General features: G+C 32.7%; 1 protein-coding gene across 1 annotated transcript in view; it reads right to left on the bottom strand.

Moving 5' to 3' along the window:
* The window catches only part of LOC127835788 (uncharacterized), a 35,095-nt gene that overhangs the window by 9,898 nt on the left and 8,666 nt on the right, over positions 1-16,531 (bottom strand). The window contains exons 2-4 of the mRNA XM_052362224.1: positions 2,751-3,383; positions 1,862-2,020; positions 830-1,094 (exon numbers count right to left, since the gene is read on the bottom strand). Of these exons, the coding sequence (XP_052218184.1) occupies positions 830-1,094; positions 1,862-2,020; positions 2,751-3,326 (1,000 nt within the window). The 5' untranslated portion in view covers positions 3,327-3,383. The remainder of the gene's footprint in view (positions 1-829; positions 1,095-1,861; positions 2,021-2,750; positions 3,384-16,531) is intronic.

Consider the following 16,531-nt stretch of genomic DNA (forward strand, 5'->3'; position numbering starts at 1 on the left):
ATATGTCATTGTATTTAAAAATGTTGGAAGAACTGTCATTGCTGTACAATTATTACCATAACGTTCAAAGGCATATGATATAAAGATATTGTTAACAATTTCGGCTCACAAAAAATCACCAAAAAATTAACCTACTTGCATGAATTAGTCAGCAATTTTTTCTGACTTTGCTTGGCAGAAATATCGGAACTTGTAAATTGTTACATCTCTAAAAACGATTTTTGTCTAAAATTAAATCACCTAAACAAGAATTAAATACTTTATTCTGAAACTTGATTACAATTTTATATGATAGTAATAAATCCTGATCCTTGTTCAATGGTGTAGATTTAGGTGTCTATATAATCCTGTTTTATGAGTCTGTAATACGCTAACAACATTTAAAACTGAAATTGAGTTGTGCGCTGTCGTTCGAGCTTGAACTTTCTTCACGAACAGAACATATCGTGGAATGCACAAGGGAAACATTGTGCAAATGTAGTATGAATTTTGTGTTTCGGAGTAAAGCTAAATGCGCTGTACAATTCAAGTCGGATAAATCGAATACGCGAGTCTTATACATATAACTGAATTTTCAATAGATAACACTATGTGCACACTAATTCTGTTTTGCCCGTAGCGTTCATAATCGCATTATTGTTTTCAATCCTCAAATTATGAGCAAACATACCGACAAACATTTCTCTAAATAGTTTGTTGTCGAACAAGCGATTAATTAACTATGCAAACGGAGATTAAGTATAGGCTTTCACATACTTAATAAATTATCCGAAATGTGCCCTCGGAGCTATCAATAGACAACTTACAGTGAACACAAAATCATGCATACCTTTACAAGATTGCGCATAGGTTGATTCCACAGCCTTGCTAGCATGTCCATATATGGCCTTTGTACATTTGGCAGTATGGTCATTCAGTTCATGTTTACATTTGTCTGTGTGTGACTTTAAATCCTTTTTACACTGTTTAAGGTACACCTGCATCTCATCCAGAGATTTATCAGCAATATTTTGAACTTTCTTGAGTGTATCGTTTGCCGCGTCTAGTAAATGAATCATTTCCCCCGTGGTTATCTTTAATGTCTCCTTTTGCAGCTGTTTTGGATAAAATAATTTTGAAATGTGAAACAACAAACACATATTACCCATTAAGCAAGTTTTACATAAAACCAGTATGTACAACTGTATGAAGAAGTTCTAGTTTTGTAATTGTAATTCTTCGTTTTAAAGCAATTATATATAAGTAGTTTAAAATGCCTGATACATAACTTCTCATTTAAGCTAATGTTATTTATGTCATATCAACGATCTATTAAAATACACATCACCGTGGACAATAATTTCTGGATTAGAAAATCTAGCAGTTTGCTTTGACAAGTGGGGAAAACATGTAACGATCGACAAAAAAGATTTCAAGATGTTATGCGGCAATTTCACCATTATATGGTTATAGTTTATTTTAATGTTAGAGGCATATCCAGCCTGCATTCCATATTATAAATAATACATACGCTCAGTAATAAACTTGACGGAAACGTATACATTTTGGATACGTGTAGATTTAAATTCAACAAAAACGAATGTTTTTGCAGTGTTTGTTTTGTCTCTACATATTAAGGACATTAGTGCATTTCAAAAACGTATAATTAAAGTTATCATCCAAAACGTTTTGTAGAAGTTTAAAATTCATGTGCCGGTAATAAATTATTGCGATAAATACACCGTTTTTAGGTATTTCATACAAATCATACGTGCTTTAATATTTTATTGCTGAATAGAAGTTTTGTTCGACCCTTATGTCCCTTATATTTTGAATACAAACGCACGCAACAAAAAGTTTGTAAATGAACACTAACTTATACCTCTGCTAGTTTCTTCACAGCCTCCAGAGCAGTGACGTCAAGTGTAAGACTCGTTTGGTCACTAAGCAGGTTAGTCAGTGTTGTGAAGATGTCCTGGAGATCTGCGTCGGTGACTTTACACTGGGACGAATGACGGACAGTTCTGCCAATTTCTCGCGCCTATAAAGACACGAAACATGTGTACTTTATCTAAGTATTGACAGACGTGGTTGTACCAACGTCTACATCTAATGCACGTGTGTAAGGAATGGTGCGTGCAATAATTTGATACATCCACACACTTTTACTAAGTACGTATAATAAAGGTCAGATACTTCCATTTTCGTTTTGGTAAGAAAATGTAAGGTCGTATAGAGTCAAATATATAAGCCCTGAATTATGCATATATATTAACAAGGCAGTTAACCGGTAACAAAACAGTCATAATTCAAGCGTTAATCAATGCAAATCTTATCTTATCCTCTGTAGACGAACAGCGATCACAAATATTGCAAATGTGCTCTGTGCTGTGTGCACTCAGTTGCGCTGACATCATGAAGTATATTCATAAATAAAAGTAGCGTTTTTGGTGGTTCCTTTTTATGATTGTCAAGTTTGATTGTATTTGTATTAGTTAAAATAGTTTTATGACATTTAGACTCTGAAGAATACATTAGCCGAATAAAAAAGGTATCTTCTAAGAACCAAGTTATAGCTTGATTGATTTCCTTTATTTTGCTGTTGATAAAGCAATTGTGGCATTGAATATTTTAAACAAATACCTTTGCTTTCAGTCAACATAAATCATACCCTGCTTGGCTCGATAGACGGGCGGGTGATTCAAATTAAATATATTCCTCATCGCAGGCAAATTTATGAAATACATCGATATACATAATTGTTAACTTACCATAGTCAGTAGACACGGAGGACTGTGTTTTCCGGTAGCAATAGGAAAAGAAAACTTGTTATCGAAGTGTTTGCAGTTCATCATAAAACTGATGATTCCGTTGAAGTCTGTATCTTGGACTGAACTCTTTCCAGCATATCCGTCTTTAGGTAAATACGCCTTGGCAATTTCCCAATGATTACGTGCCCATTGCTCTGCACTTGTGTTTTTCCAAGAAGGAATGGAAAATTTGTGCAGAGTTTTAATTTCGTCGAGAACTTTATTACACACGTTAGTAGGACAAGGTCGAGGTTGCTTTGCTATGGTATCATGCATACCCTTACATACGCTGTTTATACCTCGTTTATTGCATATTCCTGGTGTTGGGCATTTCAGCAAATTTGCGGTGCAACAGCCAATGCACATAGCTGGAAACTGACCACTTGACCAGACAGCGTTGTATATATTGGCATGTACAGTTTTAGCCTCGTTATCCGCGAACTGATCTAATCCTGACTTTGCAATATCCACTGCCAGCCATGCCTTCAACCAGTTTGTCGTTCCTTTATCAGTGAAAACATCGACCAGACTCGACATTATGATTTAAGCCAAATGCGAGTTTTATAAAGGATCACGCTGTTGCTCGAGCATCATCTATTAAACACAAACAGCCATTTACAGCGTTATCCAGTATATTAATGTCAGTTTAAATTTATTGCGTTATGCGTGGGGCGTATTGCAATTAAAAAATGTCGGCCAGCGTTAAACCAAAGCGGTTTGTATGGAAATGTACATAAATAAAACACGCCATTAACAATACAAAATTATTAGATCTAAATAATTATACGAAGATGGCAGAAGCCCCTGTTGCACGTATTTGAAATCAAAAGAAAAATAATTTATTGAAATGGCCTTTGTAATGTTTGTGCAATAGCTTAAATTCTGACCAAGTTTTCTTGCTACTTGTTGTGTCGGATTGTGATGGGATGATCACTTTTTACATCATGGAATAAACGTCTGGTACACATACTTAAATGCTAGGAAAAATGCATCAACTCATTGCAGCCAGGTATGTGTGCGGATGATAATTTAACTCTGAAATGTATGATTATACAGGGTTCAACAATAAGGCTGGCCATAACAACGTTGTCTAGTAATAGCGAAGTTCTGACTAGTTAATCAGCTATGTATACGTAGTCACAAACGACTAAGGAAGCAGTTTCCGGAATGTTTTTATTCAAAACAAAATAAGAATATATAAAACAAACACCGAGTATTTTTCATGATTCATCGCTTTTATTCGACGCAAGGGAGAGCGTCCCGAATAAATTGCTTGGTTCAAATTTGTCAAGTTGACATGAATATTAATTAGCTTCTTATGACGATTCGGTGTCGTACATTTAAGAGCATGCGTGTACGATTTATATTGGAATGCCGTATCGCCATTGTACAATGTATGCAAAGCATACAAGACAATATACTTTTAAAAAGAATATCTTTTCAAGTTCGGATTTTCCTCCGACAAATTCGTGAATGAATGTGCATTGGATAGTACAAAATGACAATTATCGTTAATATGCAGAGAAACAAAAACGTCATTTTATCCAAAATGGAAGCGTGAGTTCTCCTGGCTCTATGATGAAGAAAAACAAAACAAAAACGTGTTGTATACCACGCAGAAAATCAGCCGGTTTGTCGAGGGAAGAGATACATGTAATTATAGGACAATTGCTATAAAATGCCACACTGTACAAAGCATGAGAGACATGGGCAAACATATTATATTAAACAATTAAAAAGCTTGTGTGTAACAGTTTTACGACACACACTGGCAATGTGGGTGTTTGTTCGTTTTAATCAAGGCAAAGACCTATACAATACACAGATTAGAAACTTAGCGCTTTATCGTTCTATCTCGCGGCGGGGTCATTTGGTCAAGTAGCCGATAAGATAGCGACGCGTCAGTAGCAATGGCTACTATTATCGAGCAAAGTTATGCAAAAATGTTACGGCGCTATAGAAATGTGGCTTTACCTTGGTCAATAATGATCAGATTTTTATAAAAAAAAGTTTCATAGAAACATTAGTAATTATGCTTTAATAATTTATAATGCCGCGTTGGTTAAAGAAACAGCGCTATACGAATTTCCAAATCACGGCGAGAATGCGGTTGAATAGTTTATTTAAAAGGCTTTTGCTGATAAAATATTCTCGTATTCATTTTATTAAACATATAAAACTTTATAAAATAAAATGATATTATTTAAAATCGGATATATATGTGGACACATAGATCTAGGTTTCTGACAAAAACAAAATTACAGTATAATAAATTATATGATCGTTCGATCCCAAAAACGGTTTCAGTCCTGATTCTGTAGACTTTTCATTTTTTTTTATTCTCTATTTTTTTTATTTTATTTAGATCTAATACATGAGTTACAGGTTATTTAAGTTTTGTTTGTAATACCCAGTTTTTTCTTTTCATAATTAATAAAAGCTTTAAGTTTCCTGAACTAAGATTTCGCGAAAGAAAAAAAAACATTTCACGCACGTGTTAATTGTCAGATCAATTAGAAAATGGTAAGAGATGTTTTGTTTGTTTTTTTCTTTAATCTTCGGAATTAATTAAAAGAAGGGATCTTAACTTCATATCAGTTTACTTTGTTGATTGATTTTAATTGTGTGATCAGTGGCCGCGGCCGCCAAATTCATTCTTTAATTGTCATTGTGATGTCCAATAAAGGAAAGTACTTGTTTTAAATGTCTTAGATTCTAATATATTTGTTTGTAATAGTATGTTATAAACAATATGAAATGCTGTATTAAAGTAAAACACGTTTGACGGCAGGTCTGTACACTATGGTAAAAGAGCTTAAAATTGTACCGACATCGTACAAGGCCAAAATTCTTTAAAATGAATATGTTCATCCAGGGTTGTAATTTATACCTAGATAAACATCCAACCTAGCATAAAAATCTTACTTCATCAATTTGAGATGAAAAATTACAAAGAGTTTCAAAAAGAACCAAACCACGTTTGACTGCATTTGTGTACATTAAAACTGATTAATCCATAAATGATTATTAGAATTGTACCAACATTGTACAAGGCCACAAATCATTTAGAATGCATACTTTCATCAAATGTTGTTTTTTTAAATTCATAACTTGATTAACATCTTACCTAGCATAAACATTTTATTTCATAAATTTTGGATGAAAAATGACAATGTTTTCAAAAAGAACCAACACACGTTTGACGGCAATCGTGTACAACATAAAAAAGAGCTTAAAATTGTACCAACGCAGTACACGGCCAAATCTTTTGAATTGATTATTTTCATGTATTTTTTTAATTTATACCTTGATTAACATCTCATTTAGCATAAACATCTTACTTTACAATTTGGGATAAGAAATATATTTTTTTTTCAAAACGAAACAAAACACTCTGGCGACAGGTGTGAAAAATGATTGAATGAAATTAAAGTATAAAACTGTACCAATTTCACAATGGCAAAATCATTTATAATGCCTTATTTCGTCCAGTTGTTTAAATCACACCTAGATTAACATCTCACCTAGCATAAAAATCATACTTCATCAATCTGGGATGAGAAATGAAAAAGTTTTTCAAAAAGAACCAAAACACGTTTGACGGCAGGCGTGAACGACAGGGTAAAAGAGCTTAAATCAGACATATATTCATCTGCAAACCACCAATCGAGCGCTTTAAACATTAATTAACACATTAAGACTGTGAATACAGATGTCAAAATAATAAAAACTTACCAGATCATGCCCTGAATACCATACGACAACAAATATTTACGATTAATTACGAAGAAATAATTCGTAATCCGTGACAAAATGGCCGAAAGTACCTGTCCCCGGCATGTCCAAAATCAATGTCACGTGACTCTCGCGGAATATAGCTTTAGCTGAGAAGTCTCCAATCTTTGTATTCTATAGGTCTTTGATCAAGGGTTAAAGCTTGTATGCACGTTGTTCGTGACCATATGGATAGTGCCATAAAAAGACTTAACAAACAGTGACATTCTCGATTACTTATATGTTTGAAATTCATGTTTAAAATTCAGCATAGTTTATTGTAAAGGAAATACTTTCTTTCACAAGTTAATTAGAATGAAAATAGTGAGTCAATACCTAACAGTTATTGTGCATACCAGGCATGTTTCTTTTTATATAGATTTACGATGATTTAGAGAGTTTTTTAATTTACTGATGTCATGGACGAACCAATGGTAAAACCAGTCAATCTGACAGGTAACACATGGATGCCACATCTCAGCCGTTTTTTGATGTTCTTTTGATTGAATATACAACCTATGTTGCACATTTTGAGAACACAAGCGAGGGTAGAACTGGATCTGCCAACTGTAAAGACATAGTGCATTTTCTATATGCACTTTCTCAAAGCCATAATGTAAATCTTAAGTGACGTTTTACTGTGATTAATAAGGATAATTGTAAATTGCCAGCAGTATCTAAGGCACTTAAAACAGCATGAACCAGCATGCTTACGACTCTTGGCTCTGCATCAACACACAGGGGCAAACATTTAGTCCTTGATAAGTACTGTAACTGAGGAACACATTTACAAAGGAGTCCAATTGTAGCCACACGATTGACCATTAAATTACTACACATACAGCAATATACATTGATCGCTCAGGTAATTGATCATAGCACAAAAATAGTCGATGACATATAATTCAACAAATTTCTGTATGTATATAGAGCTTATATTCTGTCAGTTCGCCGAAGTTTGATGCTGAGAGAGCAGCATATGGGGATGAAACTAGTGTAGCAGATATGGCAAGAATGTGATGTAACATACACAATATAAAGAACTGAAACCCCAGCTGCTGGAGCAGTATTGAATTCTTATTATAAACAATTAGTTGGTCCTTTATTTAAGGCAAGTGTGCCAAAACAGTACAAAACAGCACAAAACAAAATAACATAAACACTTATAAAAATAAAGCTGGGGTCACCGCCTTGGAACGGTCAATGCAAAACATTGGGGGTTTAAACCGGTTTTAGAGACCTCATCCTCACACTTGGCCCAGCAATATTCATGATACATTTAAGTGTAAATAAAAATTAACCTCATAGCATTGTAACTCAAATAATACAATAATAAAAGGGAATTAAAACGTATTCAATTTAATTACCATTTAATTACTCAATGGTAGGAAAGATACCAGAGCAAGAGAGATACAACTTTTTGAGGAACGATGAAATTAAACTACAAACAATTGTCAACTACATTCCTTCTTTATAGAAAAAGATTTAAGAATATAGCGTCATGGAGTTGATATTTCAGATCATCATCGCGCAAATACAGGAAGAAGCAGCAATAATGGGTGTAAAAGGTCCATATTACATAGCTTGGTTGTTTATGTGACTGCAAAAAAAATCAAACAAGAAACGCCTGCCAGAGAGAAAACACAATACAAATTGAACGCTTTAAACTGAATGACCTATGCATGTACATTAAAATAGCGAAAGTATGAAGCAATGACGTCCCAAAAATCTATGTTTGCGAGAAAAGAGAAAGAATATCGTATGACGTAATTGACAAGCGAAGACACGATGACGTGAAAAAAATCCAGGGGCAGTGCAGTAACATAAAAATAAAAATAATAAAGAGGCGGTACTGTAAAATTGATTTAATGATAAAACCAGCTTCGGTAATAAAATATTTAAGAATCAAACGTTTAAAATGGTAATTCCATTAATGATTCCAAATTTTAAGAGAATAAAGATATAGTAAATCGAAAACCAACAAGCACGTGTTTTTAAGTACGTTAACATCATATCCTTTTGATAAAAAATAGTTTATTTAATTGTAAAGTTTAATATATTCATTTTCTTTAAGATATTTTAATTTGCGAACACGCTTCAAAACATCTCCATAAAATGATTGGTGGGAAATTCCATTAGTTAAATGCCACTTTAAAGGAACATTATATTTTGAAATTGAATCGCCAAAATTTGAGTGAACTTTAGCGAATTTACTTCGTACGTTATGATACAAAAAACCTTGTTTTAGAAATTTCTTCGGTAATATACAATAACGATCATTAAAATCTTTAATACATGAACATGCTCTGGCGTAACGTACCAACAGCGTAATGTAAAAACCATAGGATAGACCTTTAGGGATCAAACCATCTAGGTACGGAAATTTCATAATATTAAAGTTTAAGTCGTCCCGTTTGTCGAATAAACTTGTCTTACTCATAATTTTATTTATACTATGATGTAAGTCAAAATACGCTTGATCTGTATTGGATTGTCCCGATTTATTTAAGACTAGATTGTTCGGGTAGATATTGTGAATATATTGTTCAAAGTATGGGTTATCTAAAATAAGTATGTCATCAATGTACCTACTGGTTAGGTTAAAACGTTGAATCAAATCTAGTTGTTTAGTTTTTGATACTTCTAACATAAAATCGCTTTCATAAAAAATATATAAAAAGATCAGCTATAAGTGGCGCACAATTAGTAAAATTGCAAAAATGACAAAAATGCAGAATGGCCAGCACAAAAGATTTATATGAACAGATAAAATGCAACATTTAATGTGTCTAAACTCTTCCAAAGAATGTTCATCAAACTGAATACTATATATACATACGGGAACACCTTTATGCTAGCTGAGATCATCCTATGCATTGCAGTCTGCAGGGCAGTGTGTGAGAAAGGGGTTTATTCGATGCAAATACTCATGTCAGATTGGAGACCTTGACTGACCATAGACATACTACACTATCTAATGGCAATTTCAAAACAAAGGCATTTTAATTTCCTTACATAGCCCAGAGCGGTATATGTGTCAAGAACTCGATGCCGGCAAAAGTGTGAAAGATAATGCAGTGGTTATAAAGCAACTTTAGTGGGTCCACCAACATTGTTTTGAATAGATGTCACCCATTTTAATTCTTGAACTATTGTTTTATTTTTATTTATGTGTTGATATGTCAGGGTGGCAACATGAAATATTACTCATCTTAAGTAGTATCTTCTTGTGTCACAATGTTTTTTTAAATTGTATGTTGTTAAGCACAGGATGTTGTTTGAAGTTGATACATAATAACAAACAAACTAAGCAATTTGATATCAATTTGAAATAGGTTTTCCGTGTTTACTGATTATTTAATTATACCTACTGACTCAACAATTACATGACATTAGTGTGTTTATTTGTTCCGACAATAATGGTGTAGTAGACTTCCGATTTCAAATGGAACTGGTCCGATGGACTTGGACTTGCTGCAAAAAAGAGTTAATATCGAAGTCTGTTTTATAAAAACATTCGTTCAAAGCTAGTTGCATTATGAAAGGTGAAAGGTGGTTTTTTCTTGTTCACAATTCTTCAATTAAGCCCTTACAGCATTATTATTTATATCACACATTTTAGGATCATTAATCCTTTAATTAATGCTGCATAATATTATCAATACCGCCGCTTACTTTTTATCAATTTTATGTACATATATATGTTTTGTACAACGCCATTGAATATAATTATATAAATAGGCGTTTCATCAAATTAGCCAGTTTCAAGTTTTAAGTAAAACAAGCAAAACATGCCACGACATATACCAGTAATGTTTCAAATATATTAAAATCATTAGGACAAAAATCTTAACTAAAGAGTTATGATGTACTTACCCACAATACCAAGAAATGATCACGGCCAGGATATCATATAGAAAAAATAATTTAAATTTGTCTTACCAATGTTCAAGAAGATTGGTTAAAAATGTGACTTTCGAGAATGTTCGTAATGCAAAATGTGTAATAGGAACACAACAAATACCATATTTATAGCTTTCTATAATGAGATAAAATGTTTAGGTCATTATAGGAAGTTTTTATGTTTACTTATTTATTTATAACTGGACATTTTATATATATATATATATATATATATATATATATATATATATATATATATATAAGAGAAACAACAGTCATTTAGACATGTTTTTAGTGTGATATGGTGTTACCATATTTGAATAAAACTTTGATTAAAAGTATTTACGACACATTAATATTTAATTCCAGAGATAGTATGATGACAAACATTTGATGATTGAAAACATTCCCACACAGCATCACGTATGTTCACATATTTAACCCTTTATTCAGTTTATGGAATTTATGGAATACAAATAAACTGGAACAACCCGGTAAACAATAGGTTGTCTCCGTACCAAATTTAAATACGACGCCTGTGAGTTATTTATAGATTAAATCAAGAGATTATTCAGCTTCTGACATACCATGTTTATTGGATTAAAGGTATTTATAGATTAAATCAAGAGATTATTCAGCTTCTGACATACCATGTTTATTGGATTAAAGGTATTTATAGATTAAATCAAGAGATTATTCAGCTTCTGACATACCATGTTTATTGGATTAAAGGTCGAATAAGATTCAAATGAATAAGTTCCTCTTATTAAACTGGTTATGGTACTATTATATTTTCTTGAAAATAAGAACAATAATATGAAATAATTGAAATATAACATATAATCGGTTTAATATCATTACACATTTGGGTTGTTGTTATTTTTATTGCATTAATCACAGGTTCCATCATCAACAACAACAGCACCATCATTATAAACTTTAAGAACATTACACTAGCATAGCTATCATTTTAATAGTTGCTATTACCTTCAGAAAGAAGCAACATCTCCCTTTGTGAAATTTAAAGGTTTAACTAGCGCATTCCGTAGCAGCTATATATTTTAACAAACCGGAACAATTGTCAAACTCGGTTGAGATATCATTATGTCAAATATTCTGAGCAATTTCATCGAAGATGGGACAACAATCTTTAACTGTTTGAGTGTTAACAATGTTTCACTATAACCAACTAAGTAAAGTTGTCCCGCCCCCGAATGGCCACATGTTTAACATACCGGAATCCTTTCTAAAATGGGCCTAAATATCATGAGGTTAAATATTTAAGCTGGTTTTATGATTGTCATGTTTCTCAACGGACTGGAACCGTGTTTGAACTTAGCTGATATATCATAAGAACAAATGTTTCAAAAAGATTTAAATTAACATTTTATTTCTAGAGTGTGTAGAGGTTTCACTATTAACATAACAGGAAGAAATAAAACAGTTGCCTGCTCCCTAGCGGTCATGATTTTTTCAACCGACCAGAACCATCAAGTTTTATCATGTTTTGACCAAATAGCTTATTTCTAGAGTTTAACAATGTTTGACTATAGTCGTATAAGGAAAACTGCGCCGCTCCATTGCGACCATGCTTTTCAATTGAACACAAAACCATTAAAAAATCGGCTGAGATATATTTGAAACAAATATTCAGTCCAAGTGTTATCATGATTGGACAATTAATGTGGCCTTTGTAGTATTTACAAGTCAAATGGTTACGTTGTACAACAGACGACGAGCAACTTACCAAATGGCGATCACAATGCAAATACTAACAATTAAAACGTTGAGCTAAGTTGAGCGAAACATGCATTTTCAATATCAAGAGCAATCAATATGAGTTAAGTTTAAATTATATGTAAACAAAATAAACCGAAATCAAAACATTTGTACAACATTTTGACAAAATTACCAGTAAATGCAAAAAGTAAAATTGATGAATACGCATACACAATAATAACGATTTAACATATCAAACGCAGAATGTCATATATGGCGTGGCTTATTTGCTCCATATCGTTCTTGCTGATTCGAAGAAGGTCGCAAATATGCCAATACAGTATAAAGTCTAATATACAAGCCAGAACTACAACAATAGGACCAAAGGCTTAATGGGCTAACATGAGACTCCAATGAACTGAACAATTCTGAACAGATAGTTCCCAATATGTTTCACAACAAAACTGCCTCCAACATATTGAAGTCATGTTTTCAACAAGCTGACATAATCAATAACTTGATATCAATATCAATATGATCATAACGACAATTACGTTATAAGTATTTATTTTGTAGTTCCGATAGGAACAACTAACAGTTTTGTTGAAGGCAGGATTTTCTTGCAAATCTGTAACCCATCAAATGCAACACTCATTAACAAAATCAAAACTTGTAATTCCTTTAAAATGCAAAGTGTATTAATATGATTTTGATATAGAATGAATTCAATTGGATAAAATGGGAAACATGTAACACACTTGTTAATGACAATTAGATGATAATGATTGCTGCACAAAATATTTCAAGTTAAAAAAATCAAAAGGAACAAAACAACATTAAGTTATTATTGTATGCTAGAAAATGACACTTGTAATCAATACACAATATATAGGTACATTAAGATTAAGTTAAAAGAATGCTAGTCAAGTATGAAACTTAACACATTTCTTATAGGGTCTTCTTCTTGAAAAGTCATCTTCAATGTGACAAAACTTATCAAATTTTGTGAATTGCGTAGTAATCTCCATTAAAAATATGTTAAAAACAAATGCTATATTGTCAGGGCAGCAATTTGGAAAGATAAATGAAAGTTCGAATATTTCAGTCTCTTCGATTCAGTCATAGGGTTAAACGGATTGTATGTTTGCTTGTGTATAGTGGTAAAGTTCGAATATTTCAGTCTCTTCGATTCAGTCATAGGACTAAACGGATTGTATGTTTGCTTGTGTATAGTGGTAAAGTTCGAATATTTCAGTCTCTTCGATTCAGTCATAGGACTAAACGGATTGTATGTTTGCTTGTGTATAGTGGTAAAGTTCGAATATTTCATGCTCTTCGATTCAGTCATAGGACTAAACGGATTGTATGTTTGCTTGTGTATAGTGGTAAAGTTCGAATATTTCAGTCTCTTCGATTCAGTCATAGGACTAAACGGATTGTATGTTTGCTTGTGTATAGTGGTAAAGTTCGAATATTTCATGCTCTTCGATTCAGTCATAGGACTAAACGGATTGTATGTTTGCTTGTGTATAGTGGTAAAGTTCGAATATTTCAGTCTCTTCGATTCAGTCATAGGACTAAACGGATTGTATGTTTGCTTGTGTATAGTGGTAAAGTTCGAATATTTCAGTCTCTTTGATTCAGTCATAGGACTAAACGGATTGTATGTTTGCTTGTGTATAGTGTACGATAGCAGTCATCTTTACCAACGTTTTATAATTGAATCAATACACTGAAAAGTTATTGGCAAAAAAAGAGACTAGGAATAAGACAATGAAGGTTGCATTTAATTTCCATTTTACACGTTGTTCATAACTGTCGTCTAGTTTCATCCACCGTATCGATACACGCTCCTTTTGAGATATTCGTACATTTATGCTGCAGTTTAAATGCAAATTTTGCTACACCTAGAATTTGAACATTTTTGATAGAAATTTTTGACAGTCTGTTGTGGATAGAAAAATAAAATGAAAATCATGGGTCACCGGCGTTGTTCATTTTTTATTCTCACTTGAACAATAAGCATATTTCAGCACAAGAACAATTCACCAAAATTGTAATGACATAAAAACTTGAGTAAATTAATGAGAAAAGTGTTAAAAACAACCTCTATTTCTCACAAAATATTTTAAACTGATTTAATTTGACTGCAAATTATTATTTTAACAGGAATCGATTGATTCATGTTTTTTTTCTCAAATTGTTGAACAGAAACAAAACAACAGAATTTCACATATGAAAATAAATACAATGCATCAAAGTCATTTGTATTTTTACATGCCTTTTTGCACCTAGATTTTTTCCAAATTAACATATTTTTTAACGGGTTATAACTTAATACAAATATAAAAAGAAAACAATAGGTAACCGAGGTCGTTTGTTCACATATGAAGTTTAACTGAAGGTATTAAAATACAATTTCAAAACATAGTAAAAATCAAGTACATGGTGTTGGTCAAAACACATACTAGTACATGTATTCTTGTATGCTAATGAAAAAGTAGATTTAAATGTAAATGAGACACAAGTTATTTGTAACAAGATCAGTACAAGTAGGTCAATACAGAATCCAACTTAAAAAAGATGTGCACAAAAATTTTAAAGGGGCATATCGACGGTAATAGTTGTAATTCTTGACATGACTTGATCAATGTTTTTATGTATGCCAATGCAAAAGTCGATTTTAATTAAAGTGAAGACACAAATTATGTATAGCAAGATCAAACAAATATAAGTGTATACTGAACCAAACAAAAAACCAGATAATTGAATACATTAAAAGGGGCATACCACATTTCGTTTAAATTTTTGACATGACTTTACCATGTTATTGTTGTTTGCGAATTTAGATTTGAATATAATGAAACTACAAATTATAAATGATGTGTATCGAGATCATTACATTAGGTTGATTAAGTAAAATATTGCATTAAAAACTAAAAGTATAAAATTTAAAGGGCATATTAACGGTATTAATTGTGATTCTTGCTATGACTTCACCAATTCACGGCATATCACTTGTATGAATCAATGTATATAAACGCAAAACCATATTATTGGAATTGCTAGGAAAATATATATGAAAACAATTTTATCTTCACAGTTTTTCGTGTACGATAAAAATATAATCCAACACAAGTATTGCATTTTTAGGAAAACGTTTAATACTACAAACAAGTTTGCATGTGAATAGAGATGCTACAGAAGTCAATTATGGCGTATATGTAAAGCAATCATTCACTACCTACATGAACTTCGCTAGCTATAATGAGTTTTTAAATTATAATAATCTATTAGTTGTTGACACGTAACTGCAATATAATACAACTGAAATCAGTATTTTGTTTTTAAATCTACAATGACTCAGATAGTTTAAAGTATATAATACATTTTAAGAACGTACGCGGTATTTTTTGTTAGTTTTTATAACATATAACATAATATTTCATAGATCCATCTTTTGCTGATATAAAAATTAAAGTAACATCGAGGGTGACGGGTGTTCTTTTTTGTTTCACTGCGCGTAAGTGAAAAAACTGTTCAAAAGAATGTAATCTCTGTGTCCATTTATAATTATGATTGCAATTGTATTTAAAATCATAAAACATCAAATGAATATCAACAAAGTAAATTAGAAAATAAAATAAAAAAATGAAACAATAAGCAAAGCATTTACCAAAGAACAACTCAAAGAAGAAGGCATCGGATCGCCACTAAGACATGAATGAACTAAACGACTAAAATTATAATTCTAGACTGTTACAAATATTTCACTATAGCCATTTAAAGTAAAGCTGCGGTGACATATTCGTACGCAAGAGAGCATATCAAGCGATGGGCTTTTTTGGCGTATGAAAACATACAAAGCGGTGACACTTTCGGGCGCACCCTAAGCGGTGATAATGCTGGGCGCCCTGGATCATACCAAGCGATGAGTCTATTTTGCGCATTAGAACAAACCAGGCTATGACGCATCCGGTTACGCGGGAGCATACCAGGCGGTGACAATTTCGGGCGCACGGAAACATACCAAGCTTATATTTTCAGGCGTACTCGAGAATACCAGGCGTTGCCTAAATCGGCGCACTATAACATATCAATAGGCGACACTTTCGTGCGCACGGGAGCAAACCAAGCGGTGATAATTGTGGGCACAAGGGAGCATTTCAAGCTGTGACACTTTCGCGCGCACATGAAAATACCAAGCGGTGAGACTTTCGCGCTCACGGGAGATTATCAACCGGTGACACTTTCGCGCGCAAGGGAGCATACCAATTTGTCACACCATCTGGCTTAAGGCAACACACCAGGCGGTGAAACATCCCGATGCACGGAAACATACCAGG

The sequence above is a fragment of the Dreissena polymorpha genome, chromosome 6 (assembly GCF_020536995.1).
Source record: "Dreissena polymorpha isolate Duluth1 chromosome 6, UMN_Dpol_1.0, whole genome shotgun sequence".
Lineage (NCBI taxonomy): Eukaryota > Metazoa > Mollusca > Bivalvia > Myida > Dreissenidae > Dreissena > Dreissena polymorpha.